General features: G+C 34.4%; 1 protein-coding gene across 5 annotated transcripts in view; it reads left to right on the forward strand.

Annotated features, from left to right (window-relative positions):
- The first annotated feature begins 5,168 nt into the window (after positions 1–5,168).
- LOC149078403 (mediator of RNA polymerase II transcription subunit 25-like) overlaps positions 5,169–24,397 on the forward strand; it is a 41,021-nt gene continuing 21,792 nt past the window's right edge. For 2 of the 5 annotated variants that reach the window (XM_089242058.1, XM_089242059.1), the window contains exons 1-10: positions 5,169–5,340; positions 8,287–8,437; positions 11,116–11,161; positions 11,309–11,433; positions 12,275–12,373; positions 15,838–15,958; positions 16,068–16,133; positions 16,756–16,843; positions 17,826–17,963; positions 18,182–18,405. In XM_089242058.1, the coding sequence (XP_089098184.1) occupies positions 8,319–8,437; positions 11,116–11,161; positions 11,309–11,433; positions 12,275–12,373; positions 15,838–15,958; positions 16,068–16,133; positions 16,756–16,843; positions 17,826–17,963; positions 18,182–18,405 (1,026 nt within the window). In that variant the 5' untranslated portion in view covers positions 5,169–5,340; positions 8,287–8,318. The remainder of the gene's footprint in view (positions 5,341–8,286; positions 8,438–11,115; positions 11,162–11,308; positions 11,434–12,274; positions 12,374–15,837; positions 15,959–16,067; positions 16,134–16,755; positions 16,844–17,825; positions 17,964–18,181; positions 18,406–24,397) is intronic. The other 3 variants (XM_089242055.1, XM_089242057.1, XM_089242056.1) reach the window with 2 other exon arrangements.

Raw genomic sequence — 24,397 nt, forward strand, 5'->3', positions numbered from 1 at the left:
AAGTACATACGTGAAATTTTAATAAGCAAATGTATACTTTGAAATTTTTATACCACATGTATACTTTGAAATTTTTATACCACATGTATACTTTGAAATTTTTATACCACATGTATACTTTGAAATTTTTATACCACATGTATAAGTATACTTTGAAATTTTTCTAGGAGTTAAACATGACACAGTGAAACTGCGATACAATGATAATTGGCTGTATAATGATGCTACTCTGCTGTCGTCTCACACTATTCCACCAATAAATTGTGTGCAACGATAAGTATTTTTCTCTTTCTTTGAATACCATTAAATTGGAATTTTACCTTTTATGATATTTTATTATTTTAAATGAAAGTTGTAATTCTAAATAAATTGAAACAATTAGAAATGTGATTTATAACCTTTCCATATAATCAGTTATACACTAGTCAGAAGTTGTGCCTTGGATTAGACTAATCATAATCATCAATAATCGTGTGATAAGCGATTATTACACTTGATTAAAATCAGAAAAAAAGAGGAATCAACATGCGTTCTAATCTGTTGGAAACTGATGTTCAGCTGCTATGTTAGCAAATGCGGTTAAAATGGTAAACTTGTATAACACAATAATGATGGTAATTTTGTATAATTCATAAAATATATAATTTGGATGTACAGTGTATATGAAGTTCATGCATTGAAAGATTAAGCTCTGAGTGTGATTGTGCAGCTGAATGCTGTACAGGGTTGTCATCAAGGAAATATTGCTGAGTTTGAGTATTCCTCGCATCCTATATATGGCTTTGCTACGTTGAAATAATTGTTTTTACATTTATTTCATAAAACCTTGACATGAAAAATCCAAGCATATAGGTTTCCATACAAAACTAACAAAAAAAATAAAAATAATTTGAATTTTACACAAAATGTTTTCAAGGTGGTGCATTTGTTTGTAGTTTATGTGTACAATTACAGATTATTTATATAATTTACAATAAAATAAGTATTAAGAAGACACCAATGACCAGACCACCAAGAATAAGGCAAATACACGAAAAATACAAAAATTTGTACTTTTCGTGTATTTGTCTTATTCATTGGTGTCGTCTTAATATTCTTGGCAAAGTTGATCAACTCTTCCAAATACAACATTTGAATGAAGTACAACATTTGAATGAAGTACAACATTTGAATGAAGTACAACATTTGAATGAAGTACAACATTTGAATATTGATTAAAATCCCATTTTGTTGGGTCACAAATAAAGAAGATTGAATTTTATGTGGAACTTCTACAAGCTTCCCTGCTATAGTATAAATAAGGTACCTACTCAAATTTCAGGATACAATTTAAAGAATATTCATAAGTTCAGTATAAATGTGTTGTTTTTTTAAGTTAGTTTTTCCTGTTGCAACTGTGCTTACATTTTTGAAAACATGATTGTGGAGATTTGAGCAACAATTAGTGGAGCTTCTACATTAATTTTAATTTCAAAAAACCATGTTTTGAAAAATTTAGAGTGAAAATTAATTATCAAATATTTTTAGTATAGACAATTCCTATAAACTGAAAATTAGTTTATCAAATGAACAAAATATTGCTTTGAATCTTGATCTCGTGCAGAGATCAAGATTCAAAGCAAGATCTGAGTATATTCTTGAATGTGTGCACTAACATAGTTTGTAATTTTTTACTACATTTTGTCTTATTTTCATTCTATAAAACTGAATTAGTTCAGCTAAGAATCATCCACTGAATTTTGGTCACTGTTTCGAATGTCCAAATCAATCCAGAAATCAGATTTTTTTAACATGAAGTTCAAGATGAACACTGGATGATGCAAAACATTTCCCACATCCCTGTTCCAGTGCAAATATATTAGTAGCTATTATTTTTTTGTGGTATTCATGTGATTGGTCTATGAGATTATTTTGATGTTAGAGAATGTGAATTTTTCACACTATAGTCATAAAGTTATCAAAGATATTGGAGGGACACCAGCTCAACATTTCAATATATACCTATTTAAAATTATCAAGATTTTGTGAAATATTGTTTAGAGGGGGGGCTTGAGCCAGTGAAAAGTTGCATCAGTGATTCATACTCATAAAATATATTTCTCTAATGTAGGCTACTATCAAAATATTCTCAATATTCATTTAATTAAAAGAAATGTATTTTCAATGTTTTATAGGTTTTGTCTGAAACATAAAAGATTGCTGAAATTTTTTGCTGGCATGAGGGACCCAATTCCATCTACAATAAAATGTCTTGTCATCTTACCTACAACTATATTAAAAAATTTATCAATATTTGAAAATATTTCTGTAAGAACTTGTATATGGAGCAATATTAAATCATGTCTAATAATTCTATTTGTGCTTGCTTTATCTTTGCTCTCTTCATTTAATCCCCAGAAAACTGGAACCAGTTTTATTTGAACAGGTATAAAATGCATTTAAAATTATTGGTGATGTGTTCCAAATGACCTGAATTTCTAGGATCCTGTACGTACATAGTGTGAGGTAAGTACACCAGTAATAGGCTTCCTTTTTCAAGTTTTAAAAAATATATTTCAAAACTTATGAGAAAACTAGCCTATTGTACCATATACCAAGCCATATTCTTTCAGTTGCCGTTTGGTGTCCCAGCTGGTTTTGGGGGGGGGGGGGAAACCCACGTAGGAAAAGGATGCAATAATCAGTCAAAGCAACACATTTCATTTTGCACTAAAGAGTAATAATTTCATACCATCATATTCTAAATACAAAATCGATTGTACTTTAAAGACATTAAACAAATTGCACATGAAGTTGAAAGGATGGCGTATTCTAGGGTCAATCATTTCCACATTATTCAAATTGTATGATGTGACATTATTGCAATCAGGCCTACCAATCTTTCTAGAGTGGTATCCTCCTCTGTGAACAATCTTAAATACTTTTTGCTTTCAAACATACTATATCTTTTAAGAGAATTCTTTTCTCATATGTAATATCTCATATGCAGATATATAAAAAAGAAAGACTAAATTCCTGCAGAAGCAACTTCTCAAATGCTTAAATATAAAATAAACAATGAAGCTTAGAAAACAGAACAAGCAAGAATTGGAAAAGAAAATGAGAATAAATAAAACAATTCAAAATAAAAATTAAAGTAGTTTCATGTGTTTGCGTCATTTTTAAATGTTAAAAAAAATGCTCTCAAAAATACATATAATTATACGTGTTTCAAGAAATAAAAGAAAAATAATTTTGACTGGATATAATAGGTGTTTTGTTCATGTATAAAATTATGTGTTTTACATATGTCCAGATATTATTGCATTATTTCCACAGTTCCAAATTGGAAGAGCAGCACCTTGTTTATTCTTTGGATAAAAAAAATCACCTGTGAAAGAATGCAAGAAAGTCAAATTTTCATTTTAAATTATAGCAAAGACCTATTCCACTTATATTTTTCAGTGATGTTTCTTTTTCAGTTTTGTCAAGCCTATTACATATATTTCATTGTTTTCATTCAATATCTGGGTGGTCTCTTACTGGTACATGGACTGTAAATATTATTTTATTTATATTCTTAGTCAAAAAATTTGATCTAGTATCAATAACGGACAAGTTTGAATTATAATAAAAAAAAATATTATACAAATAATTACTTCAAATATTAAAAATAATTTATAAATATTTTTAACTGGCTCACTATTGTTACATTCACCTTTTGTAAAGTTCAATTTTTTTACATCCAGAACACGTGTTTTGCATAGTAGTATTCATAAACTTGAATTCAAAACTTTCTAGAACTTTACTTATGCATCAATGTTTTTCAACCAGTGTGCTACATGAGAATTGTAGTTGTGTCAAAGATTTTTTAAGGAAATTATCAGATTAGTTTTTAAAAGAAGTCTGAAGCCGCAGATATTGATTATACAGTATCTGAGTTGTTAAGTGCGAGGAATTTATTATTTTTTCAAATTAAAGATGTATGTGTGAGAGGAAACTGAGCAATTTAGAGAAAGCAGTAGTTAAAATATTGGCCATGGTTCTTTTCTGTTATCACTTATTGGAAGAATTTTCAAGAATTACACAAAAAAAGGCATATAGAAATACTTTTGTTCTTATCATATTTGTGGAAAGCAATCTTTTCTGCCTTTCATTTGATACTATGGAATACAGAAATCTATTACAATAATAAATCTTACAAGAAGATATTTAAACCCTATGCCTGCCCAAAATTCAACATAGCAAAAGCAGACATTGTAAACTGTATTAATTTACTCCGATTTAACATTAAATTAGCAGCAGAATGGCTGAGTTTTTGAATTTTAATTTATTTTTTGTGACCAGTTATAGTAAATAGTTTTTTGAAACAATTTTGTGACTAGAAATCAAATAAAATAGAAAAATAATTTTTAATTAAAGTGTGCCGCAGGATGAAGAAAGGGACGACTTCTCGAAATAGAACTGTGTCGCCATGTTTTATATTGTAATAACGTCAAACTACGTCGACGGATGTATGGCATTTTTACGTCGAACGGTGTCGAGTCAGATATAGTTCGGATTCGCTACGTCGAACTGCATCGATAAATGCATGCCATTTTTACGTCGAACAGTATCGGTAAATAACGTCGAACGGTGTTGGGTCAGATATAGTTCGACGTCGAACTGTACAGACAAATATATGCCATTTTTACGTAGAACGACGTCGAACGGTTTCGGAATCTCTACGTTGTTCTATATCGATGTGCTATGATGGGACTACTGTGAATCACCTATCGATGGGATAGATGATTTTTACTATCGGAAAAAGCTAACAAAAGTTGGTAGAAATTTACAATACACAGGAAAGTTAATCAGATACTCACCACCATACGCCTATGAATATAGGCCTAAATTATATAAGAAACGGTATAAGGAAAGAGGTTTGCTGCCTTTGTAGCGTAGTGGTCTAGCGTGCTTACCTGGCAAGCGCAGAGGCAGTCGAATTTTTATTTCCTGAATCCTTCACATTAGCCAATTTTTGAAACCTTGCCACGAAAAGCGGAGAGGGATATCACAAACGCATCTTCAGACAGTGAATTTAACAGCAGAAAACCAGAATATCTAACCATTCACAAACTAGAAATGTCCCAAGAAAAACGGGACGTATGGTCAGCTGTATTAAACGTATATTCTCCCTTCTCTCCCCCACTTCCTTTTTCTTCTCTTGTCATCATGGCGGCAGTCTTAGGAAGCTTCGATGATATCGTTTTACGTTTTTATATGAACTATTGAATGTTATGGCTGCGGTGGTCGAGACAACATAACTTCGCTATTTTTTACAAATAAAACATTCAGTGACTCGAAGTTCCTCCCCGAGAGGTTTGATCATTTTGAATAAATATTTATTGTACTTTTTCTTTATTTTGATAACAAAAATGATTCCTTATGTAAGTTATACCGTTGATGTATACTCAAGCTGTTATGCTAATTCAGTATAAACCTAAACAACGTTCATGTGAGTATTTATTAAATGAGAAGAATAAGCGTGTGTACAGTATTTATGGGGTTTTGAAAGTGCCATATATACTTGCATGTTTCAAACATGATTTTAAAGTGACATAATGTTTCTAAGGGGCCCCTATTCAAGTATTACGTCAGCAGAGTTTTAGCCATTTTTGACCCCCGTCAGCAAACTCGTCAGCTCTGCCCCCCCCACTTCAATGCATATTGGAATCAGAGACATACGCAGGGGAGGGGTGGGGGCATCTAGCCCCCCCCCTCCCCCATGCTCCCCCCTCCCCTCCACAGACCAAAAATTTATTTTCGATGAAAAAAAAAAATTAAAATATCGGAAGATATTTAATTGATATCATTTGTATGCTGTTAATTTAGTATTAATTAAAGGAGTGGTATAGATTGCTGTTGCTAGTAGGTGCAAAAGTTAATTCCCAATATGTGGGTACTAGCAAAAATACTCGGCGCTGGAAGGATTGAAAAAGTGACAAACCATTATAAAGGAATAAACTGTGATACTAGTAGCATCAAACATACATACACTTTCACATTTATATATAAGATACTGTGCTTCTTGGTGACAGATTTTTTATTGCCAGACCCGATTTGGTGCTTTTTAGTAGGGTGACCAGTGGAATGATAAGAACACTAATATCATTTGTTCTACTTATAATCTGCAGACCAAATGTGACCCCCCCCCCTTCAGTCAACTGATGTGGGCTGTGACCTCGAACCTAATTTTGTAAAACTGAACTGAGCGGCATATTTACAGATCACTTATGGCTTGCAGCACATTAGAATATTACTCAAGAGATCCATGGCACATATACAGATCACTCAAGTGATCTATCCATGCTGAATTTATCAATCACTTGAGTACAGGGCCACATTTAGGGGAGGGGAAGTAGCCAGGTGTGGTGTCCCGGGGGTGCAAATTTCATTCTTTAACTTCTTCAGTATTGAAAGGGGGAGTGCTAAAATGTGTGCTTGTCCCTGGCTGACCATGCATCTAGTTGCTGCCCTGCTTAAGTGATAGGACACATTTATAAATCACTTAATTGACCTAATTTAATTTCAAAGTTGAGCACTCTTGCTCTAGGTCCGTTTACATGAGTTAAATGCTTTAAAGTCAGTCCCCCCAAAGTAGTGAATGCTCATTGGATAATACAAGGCCACTTCCACATGGGCATAGTGCTTATTTCATATCCCCACAAGGGTGGAGCTTACAGTGCTCCAGGGTTTAAGCTACGGTCGCATTTTTTGCAAAATGCGAAAGAAAATCGTAGAAAGTAGTAGCAGCTACTTTCGCAAAAATACATACAGGAGGTACGAAACGAGTAGACATCCAACCATCAATCATTAATTAGCATTGTAGCATTTTGCTAAAGCTTTTCCCCCCATTTTCGCTTTTTTGCGAAAGGAATTTTTTATCCAGCTTAAACCCTGCAGTTCTCCAGACTGGGGCGATTTGTGTAATTCCCCAACCCCCATGCTGTAAATTTACTATAGGGGGACCTGCAAAAGATCCAATCCTAGGAGCCCTATTGCAGGTTGTAAGGACTGCTGCCTACTCAACTGAAAAAAATAAAACTTTCTCTATTATATTTACTTAACCACTAAATCACTTATCAATTAAATGTGAAACACTGCCCTTAAAGTCTGCATCATGGGTTGGTTTTTACGAGGTCTTCTAGCTGACTAGAATGGTTGTTTACTAATTTACATGCTGAAGTCCTGAAAATCTTAATGAGATCTCATTATCATAAGGTCCCCTTTGTATGTGAGACCTGCAGCCATGCATTAAGGTGGCATTGGCCAGCATGCATTTTAAAGCAGTGGCTCTCAACCTTAGGAAGCCCACGATAAATATTTTTGTTATGGGCAGGGCTCGACAAATCCCATGTACCAGGTCACCACAATGACTGAAAAATTGCCATTGGTGCCTGAAATTTTCTTTGTGTGATTGTTAAATTAGAGTCTATTGTTCTGATTTCATGACAGTGTGCATTTTAACATGGGAAAACGATATGAAGCCCCAAAACAGTCGAAACCCCCCATCATTTAGGACTGTTTTTCTTGAGCCTAAGATTATTCTTGCTCCTAAAAAATTTTGCTTGTGCATACAATTTTTTATCAATTTGTCAAGCCCTGTTTACAAGTGGAAACCTCTTCCATACACAGGCCTGTGGTTGAAAAAAATAATTCTTGGTGAAAGTATATGCCACACGGGCATGTTGGGCAATAGTTATATCCATGCTCTGATACTTGCAAGGTGCATCGTGGGGAGATACAGTCGACGCTCATTTTTATGAACCCATACAGACTTGATAATTGGTTCGTGAAATCAAAAGTTTTTAAGTGGGAGAGGAGATGAAAAAAATGTGGGAAACAAAAAGTGAGTTAGTCCCCCCCCCCCCAGGATTATTTTATGATGTCCCAAAAAATTTTTTTTTTGTTTTCTTCATTGTAACATTTTGCGGTGATTTCAGTAATCAATGATTCCTTTCTTTCTATTCACTGATCTTTGAATGTTGTGGCCCACACCAGAGTAATAACAAAGGGTGCTGCCACAAAGCTGGACTGGAAGAGATCTTTGCTATGGGATATATAGCTGGTAACATAGTTCTGGCATTTATTCAGAGTGATAGCAAAAAAGGCACATTTTAAACTGGAAGTTTTATGTTGAAAAATGTTTGTTTTTATCAAAAAAGTTTGATAATTATTGCAGTTTATGTTTGTCTAGAAAAATTTCCTATAGATTATCTCTGTGATGAATTTTCTTATTCAAGCTTTTTTTTTTCAAATTGATAGGTCAGTAAACACTTCCTGTCAAATAATTCACCATGGTTGTTGCGGATCAAGGCAATTGGTTGGCAGACGTTGTTTTTGTGATTGAAGGAACAGCAAACTTGAGTCCATATGTGGAGAGCTTGAAGACCAAATATATTGTTCCAACGCTGGAGTATGCATTTTGGCATTCTAGTTACTGTATTTTAATATGTATAAGAAACCCCTTGATTTTTTTTGGGCTTCAAATTTGGAAGAAAATCATCAAAGATATATTTTTTAAAATCTTAATATTAATTTTTTTTCTTTAATTCATCATAGACCATTAAATTCCTCATCACTCTCATCTGATATATTGCTATCAGGTACATCAACTAGTTCTTGTGTGGCTTGCAAGTTATGAAGATTTGAGTTTCAAGGAATTGAGTAATTTTTTAATATCTATAATACTATCCTCTCAAGAATGGCCACTAATGGGACCAAGGAAATTTGGCCGTTATTGGGAGATTACGGTTAAAAGGTTCAGCAGTCCTAAAAAATTAAAATTTTCATCACATGTTAAATTCTAACAATCCATATTGTTGATTCTCTTAATAACTAATTAAGAGAACCTATTTTATAGCACATGACATTTATGCAAAAAGACGCACTCTCCCCTATTAATACAACAGGTACGAAAAACTTGCTCAATGAAGATATCAGTGTTACAGGGAAGGAAAATTCATCTCTGTCCTCACAGGGACCCGAACCCTGGTCTTGCATTTACCAGACAAGTGATCTACTAATTAAGCTATGAAAACAGAATTCTCTCCACTTGGAGCATATGTATATGCTGAATGGCTCCAAGCAATGGACATCTACAATATTCTGCTAATAGCTTGCAAGTGACATCAGGGCAACCAAACATTTACAATTCGTTGAAAGTGATTTTGCATGAAAAATCTCCAATTTGTGATTGGACACTTTTTATTGTTAATTTCATTTTCCAGATGTACCTATCCTTCACGAAATGCTTTGATCTCTTTCTCTCTCTCTCTGAGATGGGAAGCAGGATGTGTCCAGTACTTGAATGTTAATTTCATTCAAACAACAATTTTTAAAATTCTAGATGCGAAATGCAACTGGTTTTTGCAAAAAAACTTGACAATTTGATGAAGAAAAATATGTGTTATACGTGTACTGTGCTGTAATCCTTGTATCCACGGACATGTATTTTTTAAGAGATCAGACTCATCTTCTGATACAATAAGCTATTTTTTATGTCTTTAGCAGAATTTCTGAATGGTGCTTTCCTGAGCACCCTTGGTCAAACAGCATGGATACATTGGTATTAGAGACGGTATTAGTTACAGAAAACATTGGTATTAGAGACGGTATCAGTTACAGAAAACATTGGTATTAGAGACGATATCAGTTACAGAAAACATTGGTATTAGAGACGGTATCAGTTACGGAAAACATTGGTATTAGAGACGGTATCAGTTACAGAAAACATTGGTATCAGAGACGGTATCAGTTACAGAAAACATTGGTATTTGTAACTGAATTACAGGCTGAGAGCACCACAAAATGTTTAGAATTTATAGCAGCATATCTGCCAAATGTGAAAGAGGATCACCATGTTCTGAAAAAGTCAAAAGAAGCATCATTTTGGTTCTTTTCCTTTGGGTAAAAATTTTTTTGGTGCCTAAAAAATTGCTCTGGTGCCCAGATTTTTTTGAGATTTGTCCAGCCCTGCTCTAGACTTGTTTCAGAAGAGAACAAAGCAGAAATTAAGGCCAAAATATAGCGAGTGGTTACACTATAACCCAGGGAGTTTACATTTTCCATGCTGTTAGATAAAGGATGCTCACGTAAGCATCAATCAAAAATACTGCCCCTAAATAACAAAAAAAATTTCTCAGAGCATGCATGTTTGCAGATACAAGGATTGCAGCACAGTACTATGCATTTTTTTCCACAAAATCATTTTTTTTTTTGCCAAAACCAGTTTTATTTAATATCTAGAACTTAAAAGCTTGTTGTCTTGATGAAATTAACCTTTTACCGGCCAAATTAAGAATTAATTTTTGAAATTTTTCATTTTATTTTCCTTTCTGATCCTTTAGTTTAGAGATATCAACCAAAACATTCATGAAAGAAATTTCTATTATGTTTTCTGGACTTGGTAAAATTAATAAAACCGATGTTTTCAATTACGAACATTGGCAGTTAAAAGTTAACGATAGAAAGTGTTCATCCACAAATTACAGCTCTTCATGCATCTTCGCTGCAAAGTAAATGTGGGGTGTGCTATAACACAGCCTTTTATTTTAAGCATGGATTACCACTATTTTACATGCAATCAGCTTTTCTTTTTCTTTTCAGTAATAACTTATCAACGACGGTAACCTCCCAATTACTGCCTACAATTAATGTTACAAATTCCACAAAAGACATTCTGCCAGTTATGAAAAAAAAACAAATTATGCAGCTATAATATATTTGTTTACTGTTGAAAAAAAATTGAATTTTATCAAAAATGAAAAAAAACTACTGTCATTTCCACCTGAATATTCCTCAGATAAGATTAACGAGTGCAGTACACCATCATAACTAATTAAAATACCATAGTAATCAATGTTGTTACATTGTAACAGCTTCAAATTATGTATCTCATCTAGACACTTCGTGATGAAGGATTACAAAATCTTACAATTCGCAAAGTGTATGTTTATTTTTTTTTCTGTTTGTTGTTTTTTATTCATAAATTGTTTTGTATTTTGGCATTCACTGTGTTTTTTGTATTTTTGTCTGATTGTGAGTGCGTGTATTTCAAATAAAATAAATATACAAATTCATTCCTATCTCTAGGTATTTCAATGGAGGTCCTGCAATGGATCGAGACTGCGGCTGTGATGTAAGTAAATTTTTATACATCTTATTATGCACATATTTAAGCACTTGTTTTTTTTCTTTTTCAAGTCATTTTCATATAATTAGTTACTTGGATTTGGTATGTAATTTTCAGTTATATACATAATTGTGTGCTTATCTTTTGCTTCAGTACAACAGTACCATGTATGCTCTGGTCGTGTTTATGGCTGCTGATTGTGCTCCCGAAACTGCTGCTACTTGTTATGCACCTACAACCAATATTCATCAATTTTTGTCATGGCTTGACAAAGTTATGTAAGTTTTTATTTTGACTCAAATTGTATTATATATAAACAGACTCTTGGTTCATAGCAAATATACAGTAGAACCCTGTCAATCCAAACTGCTCTTAAAAAAAATAAATAAAGATGATTTGCACAAGAAAGTTGAAAAATCAACAATTGAAAAAGACAAACACTCATAAATGTTGCATTGTAACACGTTATATTTTATGTACGGGGATCTCATAATGATGAATTACAAGGGTACCTCAAAATATTTTTTATGCCTGCTTTATGTATTGTAACGTCCCCTGACCCATTGACTGAAGCATAGATGTAACATTGGACGTCAGAAAATCACTTTAATTTCCCCTCATCTGTTTCGGTCATTGTTAAATGGGTTATTGGTCTGTAACTAATCCCACCCGTAGGGATACTCACTATTGTAACAGTTTTAAAAAAGCCATGTTTAAAAAGATAAACCCAGATAATCCAAATTTTTTGCTAATCCGAACAGGTCTTGGTCTCAGTTAGTTCGGATTAGCAAGGTTCTAGTGTAGTAAAAACATGTCTGATTATTTTTTAGTTTTATTGTTAGATTTACTCGTATAATATATATGTTACTAACTTTTTCAAGCTTTTATAAAAAATGTCTTTGAACACAAAATATATATATATCTTTTGCTCCTCCCAACAACCGGTGTTTGAATGCAAAAATAATAATTTTATAACAAAGGGCATTTCTGCATTTCATGACATTTTCCAATTTTAGTATAATTGATTGATTCTGGTCAGCCATGCCAATTAAATATTTTATTAGACATTAGGTGTTCGTGATGTGAATAGATTATTTATTCTTTATAACTTTTGATCAGGTTCATCGGAGGTGCTGGGGAATCACATAGTCATGTTGCGGAAGGACTGAGTACTGCTTTGCAAGTATTTGATGATTTTCAGACATCAAGGGACAGCAAGTAAGATCCTTCAATCATATTGTAATTTTTGGAATAGCTTTGTTTTATATTATATATTTTCATATCTAGAGATGTAAAATTCTCAAGAATAATCTTTCAGTGAATATTCTTTTCTCTAGAAAAGGACTACTATTATAAATAACTTGAGAATATTCTTATAGAAAATAAGTATTATTCTGAATTTATTAAAATAATAGTCCTTCCAGAGAATATTCTTTAGCTACCGAAATCTTTCCAGAGAGTATTATCAAGAATATTTGTAATAACATGTATTATAATAAATTATCTCGATAAATAACTTGAGAATATTATTTTTGATAAGAATATTCTCTAGTAATTTTTAATAGTAATCCTTTGAGAAAATATTCTCAAGAATATTCTTTGTCCCGTCTCTCTTCCCGTCAAGAAGATGGGAATACAGTCAAACCTCGTTAGTGCGTCTTTCGGTTGACGCGTCACTCCGCTTACCGGGTCACTTTTTGGAAGACCCAATTGTCCTCAGGTAGGAATTGCCACAGCTATGGCTTACTCCGTTTAACGAGTCACTCCGCTTGCTAAGTCATATTTTTGCTCTCCCAAGAGTGACTCATTAACGAGGTTTGACTGTATTGAAGTTTGTAGACCACAATATTGAAGTTTGTAGACCACGATATTGAAGTTTGAAAGCAAGAAAACTAAACCAACATGGCTAAATTGCACAACTTTTAAAGAAATGTGAGTGATACATCACTCACTACGTGTGATACATCACTCATGTACGTGTATGTGCATTGAAGAAAACAACAGTTCATTATCTTAGAATGAAGGTGATTATATAAGAATAGCTTCCTTTATCAATCAACTTAGGTTTAATTTCTTTTTTTAAAACTTATTTCAGAAAATTTATCTTATTTTAAAATTTTTTAAGGTTTTGATCTCAAAGTTTCTAAACTCTCCATAACCAAACTTTTAAAACCTCTCATCATGACCAATAGAATATTCTCAAACTAAAAGTTGCCATTGGGGGGGTGGTTATGTCAAAAATTGTTTTTTTTAATGTTTCATTCAATGAAAACTGATTTATATTTCATAATATAAACAAAATTAGTAAAAAATGTTTCATTATTCACAAGAGAAATTAATATTCTCAATTATTTACATCCATTCTCTCACCTCACATCTCTATTCATATCACATGCAAATGAACTATCACTTGAATACAAATTTATAATGAATCAATAATAAATGTGTATCATTTATCATTCATTTCAATCAGGGTTGGGTTTTTGACGTCAAAAACTGGTTTAAACTGTCAAAAACTGGTTTAAACCGTGAAAAACTGTCGAAAACCGTCAAAAACCTAAATGAATGCCTTTTGATAATGTTTTGAACATAATAGGTGTACAACATGATGAAAAACTTACTTTTTGGCATATTACAAGGTTTATTTTTAAACATTAATTTATTACAATAATTAAAACAAAATATTAATTATAATTTTCACTTTTGAATTTTTCAACGTAAAGAGCCTAGAACATATAAAATATAATTTTATGGTTTATTTATCTAAGCTACTCATTACCTGTGTTCAATTTGTTAAGTGGATTAGAGCTGCTTATTCAAAATATGTATGATAGGGCATCAGGGTTAGGTTTTTGACCCCAGAAACTAACTCGGTATTAAAACTATCAAAATCTTACTGTCAATGATGTCAAATAGTTTTTGTTAACTTGATAGATATGTTAAATAACAAAATACTTACTTTTATTTAGATTAAAGGGTTTTATATTCAGAATTATAATTACTGAGGAAAAATATATATTTTGATATTTTAAATTTTCTGATCTGCCCAAAATTTTATTCCATATAAAATTTCTGATGCAGCATCTGTTAATGCACTAACTAAACTCATTTATTTTCGCCTGAAAATTTCTTAGATCAGTGTGTATAAATTCACACAGCTTTAAAGAGTATTTTCAACCAAAGCAGAGCTGACAAGACTTGATACCCAAAGCATTTGTTTTGCACGTTTGAATACAGCTTCAATTGGAAAACCATTGCATTATAAATACTAGTAAATGTACCATATCATAGTGCAAAAGTAAGAATAAACCAAGTTTGACATATACAAGCTAGCATTGCCAAATTAAATGACATTTTAGTCCTATAATTTAGTATTTTGATCGCTAGATATATTTCAATGTTATGTGCAATAAGAGTATTGTTTTAAGTATCAGTGGTTATCTAGATAATTTAATAATAACAGAAATCAACATTACATACATGATGTAATAAACTTTTTTAAACACTTATCTGTTGTAAAAAGAGTACAGCAGATAGTTTATATCAATGCATATATATAAGCAGTTGAAGAAATTTTGGAAGGTCAAGAATCATCTTGAATCAAAGAATGTCAAATCGTTCCACAGTTTTCCATTCAATGTTCATGTTATGCTTTATTCAAATTTTATAAGAAAAAAAAACATATATTGTCCAAAATAATTCTGTCGGGAGTAGAAAATTATTTTAGAATCTTATTAAATATTTATTCTTTGTATAACATAGTCACTTTAAACATTACATGCAATTAACGTGTGCATTTTCAATGGGAATTTTTATATCGAAAAGCAATATTTGAGGTTTTTGACAGTTTTTGACAAAGGTTTTTGACGGAGGGTTTTTGACGTGACAGTTTAAACTGCGGTTTAAACCGTCAAAAACTGCCATGTGTCAAAAACCTGCCAACCCTGATTTCAATGTGTGTCAAAGTTATTTAGTTCAACCTCTATAAGTAGATACTGTTGCAACAGGAAGCACAATATCTACTTTGTATTTGGGTTGCCTTCCTATCTGCAAAATGAAGAGAAATTATTTCATTAAATTTGTTTACTTTGTATTATTCAATTAAAATCTTACATAAACTTTTAACATTAGAATTCTACTACTACACCATACATGCAACTTGTCACATTCCTTTATAGAATTTCTAACGAATCGGCACATGCCGTAATGTGTAATCTGAGTGTATGTGTGGCCTTAATGTGTTTGTGTTGTCACATTGTACTTGTTTCATTTTCTTGCTGTTATCTGTGTTCCACATTTTCAAGTAAAGATGAATGAGAATTCTACTGCAGAGGCTTTGTGCCAATATGTTTTGTTTCACGTGTTGTCTGAACAGGTGGACAAACAAATCTGTATTCACTTTGGAAGTGTAGTTTGTATTGTGTTTGAAATTTTGGGGACTAAGATTTAGAATATGGTTAAGCAGCTTTAATCATGATGAATATACGTCTTATCCAATTTTTCTTGGTAGCTCCACATTCTTCCAAAATTACTGCCATTATGAGTTGAAATGTTATATTACACAGAAAAACATATTTTAAATTTAGCCTTAACTTTGTGCCTTTATGGCATTGCAGAATAAGTAATTCTGAACTTACCTTGATACTCCATGAATCTAATGAATCTTTTTTTTTAATTCACAGTGTGGTTACTCAAAAACATTGCATATTAATATGTAACTCACCACCTTACCCTCTACCTGCAATGGAAAGTCCAATGTATTCAGGTTACACTCCGGAGCAACTAGCTGGACTAATGGCAGAGGTAGGCAGGTTCCAGAATTGTTTTTAATAGAACTTGCTGTTTCCACAGATAATGTTGGAATAAAAAAAACAATTTTCCTTAATCAGTGTGTGTTTTTATTTCTTTATAGAGGCAAATAAATTTCAGCATTTTTTCACCCCGAAAAATTCCAGCTTTGTTCAAGTTATATGAAAAAGTAAGCAAACTGATCGTGATATGTAATATGGTTACATTATGAATCATTTTGTTTTTCTTTCCTCAAGTTTTTTCTGGTATTGTAGGAAATAGGTATTTTAGGAAATGAAATCCTTTAGTGTCATTTCAGTACAAAATACAGGTATAAAAATAAGCTTATGTAGAAAGAGTTGATTTCTTGTCAGCACAATTTTTTGAGCTGTTGAAATTTTATGTGTCCATAGATTTATTTATCAAATATTGATTGTAATACGATTATAAAATCTCACCTGTCTAGGGAATTGGAAATAAAATTCAAATTAACAGCTATTCAACTTTTCAAAGCAAAATTTTATCAGTTCACAAATAACAGTGAAATAAAAGTAAACTGCATATTTTACCCTTAATTTTTTGGCCATTGTAATTAATCAAAAAATCCAATTAATTAAATTGCTGTGTTGTTGTATTATTTCAATTAAATATGTGCTAACACCACCCATCCATATTCATAAAACATTTCAGTACATTTTTATGGGGTGAACCATAGAGAGTTAACAGTGCTATGTTGGATGGTTGTTTGGCATGATTTCATTTAGTTTTAACTTCATTTTAAAGTTATAACTTTTTTTATTTTTCTCCTACAGGCTGGGGGTGACTTGCAACATGCATTGAGCAAAAAATATGCTAAAGACCTTAGGCATCTTGTGTTCTTGAGAGGGTTCCAGTTACAAGGTTATTTGGCTATCTTCCATCTAGAATTCTATACACATTATAATCTCAATATGACAAACTTTCCTATATGGCCACATCCTGTATACTTTTATTTATTTTTTAATTTATTCTATGTAGAGAATTTCTGCATAATAAATTTTCCAATAAAATAGTTAAACTTTTCATACATTAGTGAACTGAAATGGAACTTATCATTTGTATGATTTTGCAAAGACTAAACGAGCTGTTCGAGATGATCTACTGACAGTCAGTTTTCATGATAGCCATGAAGGGATTCTCAATTTTAGTTGAGATAGTGTTGAGGCAAGTTAGTGTCTTGTACATGTTTGCAAATCTCTCCGTGATGCTCTTTTTGCTTGATGTAGGTTCATCTCTGAGATCATTCATGGAAGGTTCATTGTTGAACGGTTACGTTACAGGTTCAGCTCACTATTGGATATGCAGCTTTGTATCGAAAATGTTGTATTTTAAATGAGGTCAATTAGAAATATTTATAAGCAAGTGAAATTCACTAAAATTGAGAAGGAATTAATCTAATTAGTCTACATATATTGATACTTATGAAAATTATTTAAAACATTAAAATGATGAAGTAGCTATACCATGTGGTTGATGCACCAGCCTCGTGTTTGACAAGCTTTTATTCAAATCCTATCTAGAGTATAGAAGCATTTCAGCCCCCAAAGCAGAATGTTTTGCGATGTTCTGCAATGAGCCCTCAGCTGACTGAAAATGTTCTGCGGTAAAAATTCGCATATACATAATATTGTTTTTCTACACTATTCTTAAAATTCTTCCAGATTGTTCTGCAACAGCACTGGTTGTTCTGCGACGTACGTCACACATTTTGGCACATTCTGCTTTAGGGATTTCAGCCACTGTTTGAAATTACCTCAAAATGTAGATCTTGGGTTTAATAGATTGTGCAAAAATTGGTGTATTTCATTTTTGTGTATTTTTAATTTTTTGTTTGTAATTGTAGAACGACCAACTAGTCCTCCTAATCCAGATGTCAAACCTGCCATGAGTAGTCCACCTACGCAAGGACAGAAGCGTCCAGCTACTAATTCTCCTCCAAATCCTCGTGAAACTACAGGTTTCAAACAGCCTCCCTCTCAAGGTATTTTTTATTTTCATTTGTGATGATATTTGCTCATGCTCAACCACAATTTCATTTTTGAATGTTTAATGATCCCTCTTTCAAAGAATACTGCAGGTGTAGGTAATGATATTGCAGTTTTCTTATATATTTATATTATATTATGTTGAATGATTGTTGTCCAGCTGAGCTACATATGCTTGATTCAGCTGCATTGACATGTATAATATTCATTTCAGCAAATTATACTGGCATGGATTGGTCAGCATCAGAAGGAGCTGCTAACAACCTTCCACCGCAGAATCCAGCCCAGGCATCCCTACCTGGTCCAGTTACAGTTGGTCAACCACAAGTTAGCTATTCCCAATCCGTGATGCCTGGCCAACCAGGTCAACAGCAAATGAACCAACGTCCCAACATTGCTACTTCATCAGCATCTCAACTATCAACATCATTAAATCAGGTATAAATTATTGCAGATTGATGTGTGAACATACAACATTGATACCTTAAAACTTCTGTTCAGTAGTATTGTAGTATTCATGCCTTGCTCTGGTATTCCCATCATGTCATGTTATGATTTATGAATTCACAGGGCGCGGTAGCCCCAGTCGATAAGATACTCACCTAAAGTACCAAAGGATGTTTAGAGGTGTGATGAGTTCGATACCCGGTTCGTCGTCAGAAAACTTTCCTGACACAGGGGTACAACAGAAAAGGCAACATGACCAGAGAAAAATTTGCTACCGAAGGGAGTCCCCCATCGAGGGGTTAGTACACCAACTTCTCAATGAGTAAAAAAAACAAGCCTGTCAAACAGAATCAGCAATAAATTGTAGGTCCCAGTCTAATTAGCCCTTGTGAGCAGAAAATGACCGCGGTGTGACAAAAATTATCAATGATCAATATGAATGCACCTAAGATGAAAATCATGTAAATAATTTTATTTCACTGGTCCTTGTGAAAAAGAAGCATGCTTTTTTTCAAGTATTGCGAGTTTCTGAAGTTCAATTAATTGTTGTGCAAAAACAATGTGGGCTGATGCGGCTTGATTATCTGCATAGGTTGTTGGGTTGCATAATCTTATGTACTGAAACAAATTACAATTCACATATTTCTTTGAGGTACACCTACACGTGCACACTTTACATTGTCGAGTGATTTTCTGAACTCTTGTATGATGTGAAAGAAATGTGTGACAGGTTATGATAATAGTTTTAAAAGTGGGTGTCGTGGCTCCTTGAGATTTCGCTAACCTATATTAGGTCAGCCACAAGGAGTTGGTGTACAGATGTGTGAGCTTGTTCAGTGCTTTGAATTCATTGCTTTCTAGACCATTTTGGAGAGCCGGCTTAAATACCATTAAATAATAAATACCAGTGTGGCTTCTTGGCCATGACAAGGCCAAGGAAGCCACTGGTTGAAAAAGTTTGAGAACCACTGGGTTAAGAGAATTTATAAGATAAGCAATAAAACTTGTGAGGATTCATTTTAGCTTGGTATATCAGAGACCTTGCTCTGCACCTCCAAGATCTAGTATGGTGGAAGCTGTAGTGATGTGGTTGTAACCAGTTGCACTGGGCAGTAAAGAAAAGAGAAGAAAAGCAAAAGTTAGGCATGTTTATTTATTACCCCCTACTCGTGAAGAATCTGAATGCACATATGTAAATAAGGCTTTAACCCTTTCATCAGCAATTACGAGATATCTCGCCCAATTTGATGCTTTGTATTTTGGAAATTACAAGATATCTTGCCTCCTTAAAACCTTCTTATTTTGGCAATGATACACCCAGATAGTTTTATTGTTGGCTTCATTTCAAGCATGTTTTTCATCCTCTCCAACCTGTCGATCAACAGCCAGTGAGCACATGCTTTGATAACTGAAGGAGGCGGACAGTATTCAAAATTTAATTTTTTTTCCCCTTCAGACTAATAATGGAATATGTGTACAGTATAAATAATTATACTGTACTATTATTAATTATTAATTATATTATTAAATTTTGGTATTTTCTTTGCCCCAAATCAGCAGATACCTCCTCGCTCAAAACTTCCAACTCGGATCTAACCTCTCCCCTCTATCTTGCCTCCGAATTTAACCGGGCCTTCTCTTCTGTTTTTTCCTCTGATCCTTCACCCCCCCCCCAATACGTCTTTTTCGATTCACTTCATAACTCCTGTCCCATCTCCTTTTCTAAAGCCGGTCTCCTGAATCTCCTAAAAAAATTAAAACCCCACTCTACTGGCCCAGATGGGATCCCCAATCATATCCTAAAATTCTGTGCCAATGAAATTTGCAACTATGTCCTCATTATATTCAACGTCTCACTGAATACTTCTAACCTACCCAATGACTGGAAAATTAATAAGATAATTCCCATCCATAAATCTGGCTCACTCTCCCACCCTCTCAACTTTAGACCTATTGCAATCACCTCCTCTTGCTGCAAGCTCTTAAAACACATAATTTCCAAGAATATCCGTACCCACCTCGATTCGATTAACTTTTTCTGCCCTAACCAACATGGATTTCGATCATCGTTATCAGTATCTACCCAATTAACACTTTTCATACATGACTTAACAGACTCCATTGATAAAAACCTCCAATCCGACATAATTTTCCTAGATTTTTCCAAAGCATTTGACAAGGTGCCCCATAATAAACTTCTACTAAAACTTTCATACCTTGGACTAAATGTTCAACTGCTGAAATGGGTGGAGGCCTTCCTTATTAACCGTAGCCAGTTTGTCTCGTACAAGAGCCAGAACTCTCCTTTTCTTCATGTCAAATCTGGCACACCCCAGGGCTCGGTCCTCTCGCCATTATTATTTTTAATTTACACTGCTGGCCACCCAAATTGCAACACCAAGAAAGACAAGAGATATCGCAACAATATTTATTTTGTAGATAACATGTTGACCAAGCATCAAATGATTAAATTTATAGACTTCTGTGAAGTGTGGTTCCTGCCAAAATCAGTAGCCAGAGTAGCCGCCATTGTTGGAGATCACCGCTGCCACACGCCTCGGCATTGATTCAAAGAGACTTTGGATGTGTTCTTGGGGTACAGCAGACCAAGCAGCTTCCACGCGTTGCCAAAGTTGATCTGGTGTGGCAGCTGGGGATGTAATCTGGGTCAATCGTTGAGCAACCATGGACTACATGTTTTCTATCGGCGAGAGATCCGGAGAGCGAGCTGGCCAGGGAAGCAATTCAATCTGGCGATTGACGAAGAACCTTTGGACAATGCGTGCCACGTGTGGTCACGCATTATCCTGTTGAAATATGGCTGTGGGCAAGCCCTGAAGGTAAGGAAGGACAACTGGCTCCAACACCTCGGAGATGTAGCGCTGGCTTTTTAAAGTACCGGCAATGCGTACTAGAGGAGTGCGAGAGTGATATCCAATACCACCCCATACCATAATACCCGGTGCAGGACCAGTGTGGCAGTGCATAACGCAGCTGTTCACCATCCTCTCTCCACGGTGTCTCCAGACTCGAATCCGACCATCGTGGTGTTGCAGACAGAAGCGTGACTCGTCAGTAAAGACAATTTCATTCCATTGTGCCGTCCACATCCTTCTTTCATCGCACCATTGGCGGCGGAGACGTCTGTGGTTCTGCGTCAAGGGTAGACGAAGCAATGGACGTCTTGCGGACAGACCACTCTGCTGTAAACGGCGTCGAATGGTACGCGCAGACACTGGATGCTGCGGTACAGACTGAATGTGCTGTGCTATGGTTCGTGATGCGGCTGAGCGATCCGTCACTGCCATACGCACAATACGCCTGTCATCACGTGAAGTGGTGCACTGAGGTGGATGCGATCGAACACGTCGGTCCGTCGTACCCTCCTGCATCCAACGATCACATATCCGCATTACAGTTGTTTGGTTTCGTCCAACACGACTACCGATTTCCCTGAAAGATAATCCACAATCTCGGTAGGCCACTATCCTTCCTCTGTCGAACTCGGATACTTGATCAAAAGATGATCGCTGTTTTCTACGAGGCATAATTGATCGTTTTTTTGAAAAAACCACAAGAAAAACACAATTGCCGTACTTCAAATCGTCCAAATCTCCAAGCCTTAAATAGCGCTTTGAAGTGGCGCCACAGGCGCGCGTGATGTGCGTTTGCGCTGAAATTCTAATCATTTGCATATCTCACCTCCGCTAATGCATGTTGTAAATTTCATATTATTTGCATGCTTCCTTCAGGGTGTTGCATTTACGGTGGCCAGCAGTGTACATAAATGATCTACCCGACTCTATAAACTGGCGCATTAGACTCTTCGCTGATGACTGTGTCATCTATAAAACAGTGTCCAATCTTTCTGACCAAGAATCTCTCCAACACAACCTTAACATTATTTCCAAATGGTGCTCAACCTGGGAATTACCCCTCAATTTCTCAAAAACTGTTTTTATGCAAGTGACCCGTAAAAGAATCCCTCACGAATTCCCCTATTCTATAAACGACTCTTTGATCTCTGAGGTTTCCCAATATAAATACCTGGGCATTATAATCTCTTCCGATCTCCGCTGGAACCTTCACGTTGATTATATCTTTAATAAATGTCTCCAAAAACTGTTTTCCCTTCGCCGTAACCTAAAATACTCCACTCGTCATGTTCGTCACTTGTGCTACCAAACATATATTCTCCCTGCCCTCTCCTATGCCTGTGAAGCCTGGAACCCCCACACCCAAACCAACATGGACAAATTAGAATCTATCCAAAATAAGTCCACTCATTTCATTTTTAACTGCTGGTCTTCATCTATCTCCATAACAGAACTCAAGCGACAACTCAATATCCAACCGCTCTCCTCTCTTCGACTTATCTCTCGTTTAACTTTTCTTTTCAAACTCCTTCATGGGGTTTTTAATATTGACACATCCAATATTCTAATCCAACCTTCACATTTCTCTGTTAGACTCAATCATTCCAAAAAATTACAGCCCATCTTTGCCTCTTCAGATTGTCACAAATTTAGCTTTTTCCCAAGAACTATTATCGACTGGAACAACTTACCATCAAATATTGTAGATTGCACTACGATTTCCGAATTTTCTCATACCATCAATCGACACTTTTGCCATATATAATTCAGCATCCTCTTGTATAGGCCTCGGTCAATCAATATTGTATAAATAAATAAATAAATAGAAAAACAGTGTTTTTCTTCCTTAGTTTTAATATTGTGTGAGTTGGCGGGGAGGGGGGGGGGGAAACGCTGTCACATGCACAAAATTAGAAACAGGTGTTTTTTTCTTGAAAAAAAAAATTTTACGGAAAGTTTGGTCATTTCCAGTGCTAGTTATAATGCAGATCAGTGAAATTTATAAAACTGCTTGAAGATGATGATACCCAGTTGTTTGTAAATATTATAATTATATCTGTACTCTTTTTAATTTGTCATAAAAAGTACTTTTGTTACAATATTTAATGATTAATTTAAAATTTAATGATGTTCGCGCAACATTATGAAGTTTTATTTGATCAAGAATAAATGTTCCCAATCCATTTTAAAACGTTTTCATTAGTAGAATCAAGATTGTTCACCCCTTCCCCAACATGTAATGCCATAATTCGTACTTCAGCAATCTTTCTACATTTTTCCGCAATACGAAAGTTCTTCATCCATAGGCGGAAATAGACTTGAAAGTCTTGGGAGGGGGGCATTGTTGCTGGGGGGCACGATGATCATAATGTCAATTGATATATGCACGTATGCATAGGATCAGTCGACCCCACCTTTGACCTGGGGGGCACCCCCCTCCGCCTATGCCTTCATTTGTATCATTTTGAGTAAAGACTTACTCCTTAGTTTTAATTACTTAATCTGAAATTTGCCTGATATAATTCTTAAATTATCTTTTCATTAACAACTGTTTTGGTTCCAGGTCCCCGAATTTGTTATGACGACACTTTTAAATGTATAAGATGCACAGTGTTACTATTGAATCTCTGGAAAGTATCTCACTGTTAAATACAGTAGTAAAGGTTCCAGTTGCCAGAGCTCTTTAACAAACTTTTTTTTTGGAATTTAATAGTTTTTCTATGTAAAGTAGCTATTTTCTAAAAATGGTTAGAGGGGTCCATGGCAAAAAGCTCGGAGGTCCATATTTGGCTCATGGGTTGAAAACCCCTACATCAGACAGCTCCATAATGAATAATGATAAAAACAAAATCACAGGATATAAGCTAAAAAGGGAAAAGTCCTGTTTTAAAACAGAATAAAAAAAAGGTGAGTATGATGGAACATTTTGAATTAATTATGTGGTTAAGGAAAACGGAATTGTCCCATATACTAAAACCTGTTTACCATACATCCCATTTGACCAAACAGGATAAATGGTCACCAGACTTGCAAACAGGACTTTTTTAGATATTGTTATCATTATTATTGTCATCAGAAAAGTCCTGATAATATCACATTAAGTGATG

This window comes from Pholcus phalangioides, unplaced genomic scaffold, assembly GCF_987345545.1.
Source record: "Pholcus phalangioides strain wild (caught in Gottingen) unplaced genomic scaffold, Ppha-v1.0 ptg000014l_1, whole genome shotgun sequence".
In the NCBI taxonomy this organism is placed as follows: domain Eukaryota; kingdom Metazoa; phylum Arthropoda; class Arachnida; order Araneae; family Pholcidae; genus Pholcus; species Pholcus phalangioides.